Source organism: Mus caroli, chromosome 6 (genome assembly GCF_900094665.2).
Source record: "Mus caroli chromosome 6, CAROLI_EIJ_v1.1, whole genome shotgun sequence".
Taxonomy (NCBI): Eukaryota; Metazoa; Chordata; class Mammalia; order Rodentia; family Muridae; genus Mus; species Mus caroli.
The window spans coordinates 93,071,766-93,080,500 of NC_034575.1; the positions used below are offsets into that span (position 1 = coordinate 93,071,766).

An 8,735-nucleotide genomic window follows, 5' to 3' on the forward strand; every position below is an offset into this window, starting at 1 on the left:
AAAAAAAAAAAAAGAAACACATGTGAACGCATCGATACATGTGTGAGTGTATGTGTGCCTTGGCAAACACTCATCTTAGAAAACTCTGCTTCACAAAGCCAGAGGCACACAGTGAGACAGAGCTGTCGCCAGAGGAGAGAGTGGGTGCTTACTTACGGTGTCCCACATCACAATGTACACGTCCGTGCTGAAAGAATTGTTAACGTGCTGAGTGAGGTAGAGATTCAGGAAGTCACAGAAGTGGTGGTACATATTAATACCTGGTGTTGGGAGAGAAAGAACATGTTAAAAAAGAGAAGACGCACAACCCGATGCCTTCTAAATTCCACTCGACCTGCATACAGTTAGTTGGACTTCTAGCCAAAATCACCAAGAAAACACGTTTCTCCTAAATATGGGCTAGGAGCGGGTACCGGTCAACTTGAAGAAGTATTGAGTTTAAATATCTTACTGCTGAGCTGGTTATTTGGAAATCAGGGATTTGTCCTCTCCTGCGCATCAAGACGCAAGAGACCATTATGTTCTGGCAGGGGTCGGGTGGGGGGCACATAGGTCTATTTAGCACAGCACGGGGAACTATCAGGACATGATGGCTAACAATTTTTTCTGATTATTCAGTTTGATTGTTTGTTTGTTTGTTTGTTTGTTTGTTCTTTAAATCAACCAAATGACACCTGTGCACAGAGGCACCGACAACAATCACAACTACTAACATTATGGTAGTTTTAAATTCTTGTCCCCTTTTGCCCTATTTAATCATTCCTTATATTATTCTTCTTAAAAGATTTTTGTGTATGGATGTTTGGCCAACAAGTGTGACTATGCACCACATGCACGCCTGGCACCCTTGAAGGCCAGAAGAGAGTATTGGGTCACCTGAAACTGGAGTCACAGACTATTATAAACTGTCATGTGGGTACTAGGAATCTAACCCAGATTCTCTGAAAGAGCAGACAGTGCTCTTAATGGCTGAGCTATCTGTCCAGCCCCGGTTTACACTGATTTGGGGGAAATATTGGTCAACTATTAGTTAAAAGAGGTGAGTCTCTCATGTTCTAGTTGACAGAGCATGAACGCCGGTGTTAGAAGAACCTGGTTGAAGTCCAGCTTAGTTTAGGGAGTCCCTAACATTTACTCTGGAATACAGTATGCATACCGCTGTCTGGCTGCACAAGGATTTAAAACAAGGAAGTAAACACAGGCTTCAAGCTGTAGAAGTAGGGTGGGTAAGTTCTGCTACGATGTACCTTGTCCCGAGGTCAGTTAAGAAGCAAAGGGGAATTGGCTGATGGTGTCATTCAGAAGCAAGGGGTCAGTACCAATACAGGGAAGCAATGGCACCTGTCTGTCTCAGCCTATGCGCTTCTATTTTACATTCTTTACTGCACACAATCTGCATACGTACTTTGTTGCATATGATCTGCATGTGTTTCATAGTTCACACATACCTCTTTCATGGGAAGGGTTTGTTTTTTTTTGCCACTTTTTCATTTGCGTATTTTTTTTAAAAAAATGAGTCAGAACAATGAACAAGGCATTTCAAGTTTGCTTTTATTTCAAAAAGCTAAACCTGTCTGATTTCTGAATCTAATATTTTGTAACCTGAGAATTATAACTTTGGATGGCAGAGCACATTAAAACCATGATCAATAAATATGGTAATTCCCAAGTAGTCATGACAGAGGGCTCTCTGTAGTTCACTGTAGGCCAAGCCACTCACTCATCTTGATAAGGACATAGCTCTATAAGCCCCATCTCTCATAATGAGAGGGATAAGAGAGCAAGTCTCTCTCCTCTCCGGGGGCCATTAGTTGCCAGGGTTAAAGTTATGCTTGCAGGCCAAGATCTAGAGCTGAAAGGCATGATGGGAAAACAATTCTAATTTTTTTTTTCAAGAATATACTGTAGTGGTAACTTCCAAAAGAGTTTTAAGTTTGTTTGGTTACAGAAAGTTGGCCATGGAAATGATGGGCATTGTATTCACACACACACACACACACACACACACACACACACACAGAGTAATGAAACCTAAATGTAATCAAAGTGATTTAGACAGGGTAAATTTAGTTACAAAAGGTATATGCACACAACTTTCTTTCATCTTGACTTTGATGGAACTATTTTACATAAATATGACTGGTTCTTGTAGAATTTGAAAGGGATAAGAATATGGAAGTCCCTCTTTCTCCACATCCTCGCCAGCATCAGCTGTCACCTGAGTTTCTGATCTTAGCCATTCTGACTGGTGTGAGCTGGAGTCTCAAGATTGTTTTGATTTACATTTCCCTGATGACTAAGGATGCTGAACATTTCTTTAGGTGCTTCTCAGCCATCTGAGATTCCTCAGTTGAGAATTCTCTGTTTAGCGTTGTATCCCATTTTTTTAATAGGGTTATTTGGTTCTCTGGAGTCTAATTTCTTGAGTTCTTTTTAAATATTGAATATTAGCCCTCTATTGGATGTAGGGTTGGTAAANATCTTTTCCCAATCTGTTGGCTGCCATTTTGTTCTATTGACAGTGTCCTTTGCCTTACAGAAACTTTCCAGTTTCATGAGATTCCATTTGTCTATTGTTGATCAGAGAGCATTAGCCAATGATGCTCTGTTCAGGAAATTTTCCCCTTTGTCTATGTGTTCGAGGCTCTTCCCCATTTTCTTTTTTATTAGTTTCAGCGTATCTAGTTTTATGTGGAGGTCCTTGATCTCCTTTGTACAAGGAGATAAGAATGGATCAATTTGCATTCTTCTACATGCAGACCTCCAGTTACACCAGCACCATTTGTTAAAAATGCTTTCTTTTTTCCACTATATGTTCTTAGCTTCTTTGTCAAAGATCAAGTGACCATAGGTATGTGGGTTTATTTCTGAGTCTTCAATTCTGTTCCTCTGATCTACCTGCCTGTCCCTGTACCAATATCATATGTTTTTTTTTATCACTATTGCTCTGTAGTACAGCTTGAAGTCAGGGATGGTGATTCCCCCAGAAATTCTTCTACTGTTGAGAATTGTTTTCATTATCCTGGGTTTTCGCTATTCCAGATGAAGTTGAGAGTTTCTCTTTCTATATCTATGAGGAATTGAGTTGGAATTGATTACCTCACTCAGGATGATATTTTCTAGTTTCATCCATTTGCCAGCAAATTTCATGAAGTTGTCATTTTTAATAGCTGAGTAGTATTCCATTGTATAAATGTACATAATGGAATTTTCTGTATCCATTTTCTGTATAAATTCTTCTGTTGAGAGACATCTGGATTGTTTCCAGCTTCTGGCTATTATAAATAAGGCTGCTATGAACATGGTGGAACATGTGTCCTTGATATATGTTGGAGCATCTTTTGGGTATATGTCCAATAGTGGTATAGCTGGGTCTTCAGGTAGCACTATTTCCAATTTTCTGAGGAACCGCCAGATTGATTTCCAAAGTGGTTGTCCCAGCTTGCAATCCCACCAGCAATGAGGAAGTACATGGTATGTACTCACTGATAAGTGGATTAGTCCAAAAGCTCAGAACTCCCAGGATACAACTCATAGACCATAGGAAGCTTAACAAGAAGAAAGGCCAAAGTATGGATGCTTCAATCTCACTTAGAAGGGGGAAGAAAATAATCATTGGAGGCAAAGGGAGGGAAGGGCCTGAGTGGGGAGAGAAGGAGGAGGGAAAAGGTGGGATGGGATCAAGTATGGGAAGAGACAGGAGAGAAAGAAATCCAGAAGGCCAGGAGAATGAATAGAAATATGCAGGGGGGGGGGGAACCACTAGAAAGTCCCAGACGCCAGGGATTCAAGAGGCTTCCAGGACCTAGTGAGGATGACATTAGCCAAAATATCCAACAGCAGGTAGATAGAACCTGAAGAGACCACCTCCAGGTAGATAGATATGGCCCCCAGTTGAGGGATGGGGCCATCCACCTGTCTCAAAATCTTTAACCCAGAATTGTTTCTGTCTAAAGGAAACACAGGGACAAAAAAATGGAGCAGAGACTGAAGGAAAGGCTGTCCAGAGACTGCCTACCTTGGCATCTATCCCATCTGCAGACACCAAACCCTGCCATAATAATAATAATAATAAATACAGAAGTTATAGCCAGTTCTTCCTCCACCTTAGAAGAGGAAGCAAAAAAGACAGTCAGTGCTTTTTGCACCGCTTTCAACACATTCACAGAAAACTACTGCAAGCATGTCAGCATGTCAAGAAACAGATGTGGGGCAGAGGAGACAGCTCAGTGGCTGAGAGTACTGCCTGTTATTGCTGAGGACCTGGGTCAGTTCATGCAAATGGTAGCTCACTATCGGAAACTGTGGCTCTGGAGGATCCAGCGCCCTCTTCCATGGGCACTGCATGAATGTGGAGCACAGACATACATGCAGACAAAAGATGCACACACATAAAATAAAAACAAAAGGAATCTTTAAAAAACAGACACATCAATCAATACACAAGTAAAATACAAAGTCACTTCTCACCTGCATCTAATTTCATGAAATACGTTGGTTTTTCAACAACGATGTCACATTTTCCATCTTCTATAGGCCTGAAATTGAGCTGCGTGTAGCCTTGTAGCTCAGCAAACCTGGAATTGTGAATTGTGAGATAATTTAAAAGTGATTCTTCCAAACGTTCTGTTGCAACACCATAACCTGGGACCTGTTCATGAAGCAGATTTTATTTCTAGTACAAGACAGTCCCACAGAGCACCTTTCTTAATTTGCTAACATTATTGGCTCTAAACCCCAGTTTAATGTTGAGACAGGAGCAAAAATGATTTCAAATTTCAGGCTAACATGTCAGATCAGTCAGTTCAATTGGGAAGCTGTCACAAAATGAAAAACCAAACCAAACCAAAAAAAACCTGATGTATTAATAGAGATTCAGCAATCCTGTCATTTGGGGGCTTAAAGGAAAAGATGGGGCCATAGGAACTTGCCCATAGACTTCTTGGATTGTGAGAAAGATCATATTCGAAAATGACCTAGAGCCTCATAAAGGCAGAAGACAGAAAAGCTTCCCTGGGACTAGGGCACATCTGTGGAAGCCAGACAAATGACAGACACCAGCACGTGAATGTCTATGGCTCTGAGTAAAGGTCACCACAGCCATCTGTGAGATCACAGGCCATGTGGAATATATCAAACAGAATCGTTCACAGCACAGTGTAAAAGCACCATGGCAGTTTGGAACACACATTCCTCAATCTCCCTTCTCCTTCCCTCCTTCTCTTCATCTATCCCTCCCTCCCTCCCTCCCTCCCTCTGGTTCTTTCAAATGAGCTCTCCTGACATCTCACACATGTCAGAGGTTAGTGCTAGGATGTCTTCCTCAATCACATTCCACCTTACTGTTTGTAGACAGGGTCTCTCTCTGAACCTGGACCTTGCAGGCTCAGTCAGACTGACTGGACAGTGAGCCATCAAGGCATGCGCCACTGTGTTAGGATTACTTTATGTGATTAATATTGAGAATTGGAACTCAGGTCCTCCTGTTTCAGGTGCAAGCACTGCGCCATCACCTCAGCTACACAACTTCTCCCTTTCAAAAGTGAGATAAATATAATAGCCCACATCTGTAATCCCAGCACTCAGGAAGCTGAGGCAGGGGGATCATAAATTCTTGGTCATCCTGGGATTATATAGCAAGATCTTGTTTCAAAAACAAAAACAAGAACCTTTTTTTAAGAAGAAAGAAAAGAAGTGGAGATTAATGCCTCTGTCCCCCCGAATATGGTCACAACTCAATGGCTTACTTCTAACCAACAGGACACAATATTGTATCACTGCTGAAGTCAGGTTACACAGCACTACAGAATATACACACTCATGCTTGGAGGAAGCCTATGGCCGCCATGCTGTGTGTGAGTGGCACTAGCAAGAGACCCATATGGTGATAACCGAATCCTCTGGTCCATAGTCAGACAGACACCGAGGCTCAGAGATCAGCCCAAGCTTGGCCTAGAGAGAGCGATAGCCCCACCCAACCCCACAGCCTGACTGCAGCCTCTTGAGGCCCTGCCTGCTGAGCTGTTCTCACTCTGACATCAGAACAGGCTACGCTACTAAATGTCATTTGCTCTACTTCAGAATAATTTGTAACAGCAATAAATAATGAATATAAACTATGCCCTACGGCATATTTTAGATTAATGTGTTACCCAGCGATAAACAATACAGTTAGGCCCTGAGGAGCTATAATAGAGAATCAGACACCAACATGAACTAGGAATGAAAGTGNCTTGTAGAACAGAAGNCATGTCTCGCTGTAACAACCAGTGAAGGCCCTGGATAAACCACATAGCAAACTGACTACTACCATATAAGGGAAGATTAGATTATTATTGCTAATATTCTGCTCATCATGAATGACCTGAGAAATTAACTTTACATAAGAGTAGCCCATGTAATTATAATGAAAGTGTATGGGCTCCCATGGATTTTGCATCCTAAATAGGATGGTGGTCACATGTCCCTAGACATGGGATATACATTTTCTAAAGTACAAATTTGGAAAAAAAATAAGTGTATAAGCATGGGAGAAACCCACAGGCGTGTGGTTAATAAGACTCTAATGATGACTGTTCCCTGGCTTGGGTACCGGTGCTATGGTTAAATGAAACATTTATCATTCCAGGAAGCTGGAGCAGAGAATGGACCAATGGAAAGTCCTGCATGTTGTTTAAATTTCCATGAGCCTCAAATGGTCTTACAATAAAGTTTTAAAGTTCAAAATCTCATCAATGATGTTAAGAGTTTGGGTAGCTTCAGAGAGAAGGTGAGGTGAGGCCAGTGGGCGTGCCTAGGGTGTTAGCAATGCTCGGAACAAAAGTTCCATGGGTGGGTTCANTTTCTCATTAACCACACTCCATACCTGCGGGAGGGGTAGCACATTTACAAAACGTGCTTCCCAAAACACATACAGAAATTGGGAGTTCATAATACATCAAGTCAAATGCCTGTTCTTTCATTTACGAACAGCAGATTCTAATACCCTCTTTGTNAGATTTTCATAGACCAATATTCCATTCCAATTAAACTGAGGAGTCCATCTCCACCCACCACTCCTCAGAAGCNTGCACACATCAGGAAACTTNATATCCATTCTACAGTCCCACCCAAAATCAATGAGCATGGGGGTTGGAGAGATGGCTCAGCGGTTACAAGCACTGACTGCTCTTCCAGAGGTCCTGAGTTCAATTCTTAGCAACTACATGGTGGCTCACAACCATCTGTAATGGGATTCTATGGCCTTTTCTCATTTGTCTGAAGACAGCTACAGTGTGCTAATATACATAAAATAAATTTNAAAAAAAAATAAAATCTATAAACACCAAAACAAACACAACTACTTTAGAGACATATTTTTAGGAAACAAAATCACGTTACCAAGACTGCAGGGGGCTTTTGCGCTGCCCTTCAGACACCAGTGCGTGACCGTCAAGTTTACAGTATCCTCCAATTTCACCACCCTGAAGAAAATCTTCCTTGAATCTGGTGAATTAAAAAGAAAGAAAAAAGAAAGAGCTGGAAAATGTTCTCATGACTCAAGTTGCTGGTTTGAAACTAATTTCCTAACAANATTTTCAACAGATGTTTTTTTAAAGATGTATTTATTTTCTTTTCATGTGTACAGGTGTTTTGCCTCCATGGATGTCTGTGTTCCATGTGCCTGCCTGGTNCCCCTGGAGACCAGAAGAGGACATCAGATGGGGGTACCCTGGAACTGGAGTCACGGATGGCTGTGAACTGCCATGTAGGTGCTGGGAACCAAACCCAGCTCTTCTGCAAGAACATCTAGTACTCTTAGTGGCTGAGCCAGGTCTCCAGCCACTGGATTTATTTTATTTCATCTTGCTTTATTTTGAGTCAGGGTCTCATGTAACCCANGGTAATTTTAAACTCTCTCTGCAGCAAAAGAGGACCATGAACTTCTTTATCCTCCTGCCTCCACCTTCTGGATGCCAGGATTGCAAGCACGTATCACCCACCATGCCTGGTTTGTAAGAGACAGGCACACTACAGCAGAACCACACCCCCCAAGCCCCTCTTTGGAATTTAACTTACAAACACATGCTGCATAATTTACCTTAAACATCTCTTCTAAGGAACCCAATATATCCATGCCCCAAATCAACAATATGATCATCAGGTGAAGGACCCGGGTCACCCATTCCTCACCCACTCCGTAACCCTTCAACTATTTTACTACAAGACAAACCCAAGACAGAGCCCTGCACCTGGGCGCATTTCAGAGTGCCATCAGCTTTAACAGGGACCACATGTAAGTACCTGTCGTGGTTTCTCTTGATGTTTCTTAAGTCCAGGTATAGACCAGTAGCTCTACAATACTGAAGGTAACGAGAGCAAACCAGACTTGAGTCGCTCTGAAATACAAGCGAGAGGAGGAGAANAGTCAGCTGGGAACCGGATCAGCACTGGGGCCTCACTGTGCTGGCCGCGCTGACAGCAGCGGTGTGACCCTAAGCAGAGCGAGGTCTCTACTGCTCCTGGGCTGTTTTCTCCTTTCCAAGATCTGTCAAGGGTCCTTCTGCATGTCTCCAGGCATGTAGCTTACTAAGAAGATTTCCCAAATCCTCTAATTTATCACTTTAAATATACATCTTACATACACACATGTATATACACACACAGACACACACACACAAATATTTGAGGCTAGCCTGAGCTACATAGTGAGATCCTGTTTTTTCTATATACTACTGTATATATATATATATATA

General features: G+C 42.0%; 1 protein-coding gene across 1 annotated transcript in view; it reads right to left on the reverse strand.

Annotated features, from left to right (window-relative positions):
* Eogt (EGF domain specific O-linked N-acetylglucosamine transferase) overlaps positions 1–8,735 on the reverse strand; it is a 36,021-nt gene that overhangs the window by 15,325 nt on the left and 11,961 nt on the right. The window contains exons 7-10 of the mRNA XM_021164135.2: positions 8,284–8,378; positions 7,381–7,485; positions 4,471–4,577; positions 157–260 (exon numbers count right to left, since the gene is read on the reverse strand). Of these exons, the coding sequence (XP_021019794.1) occupies positions 157–260; positions 4,471–4,577; positions 7,381–7,485; positions 8,284–8,378 (411 nt within the window). The remainder of the gene's footprint in view (positions 1–156; positions 261–4,470; positions 4,578–7,380; positions 7,486–8,283; positions 8,379–8,735) is intronic.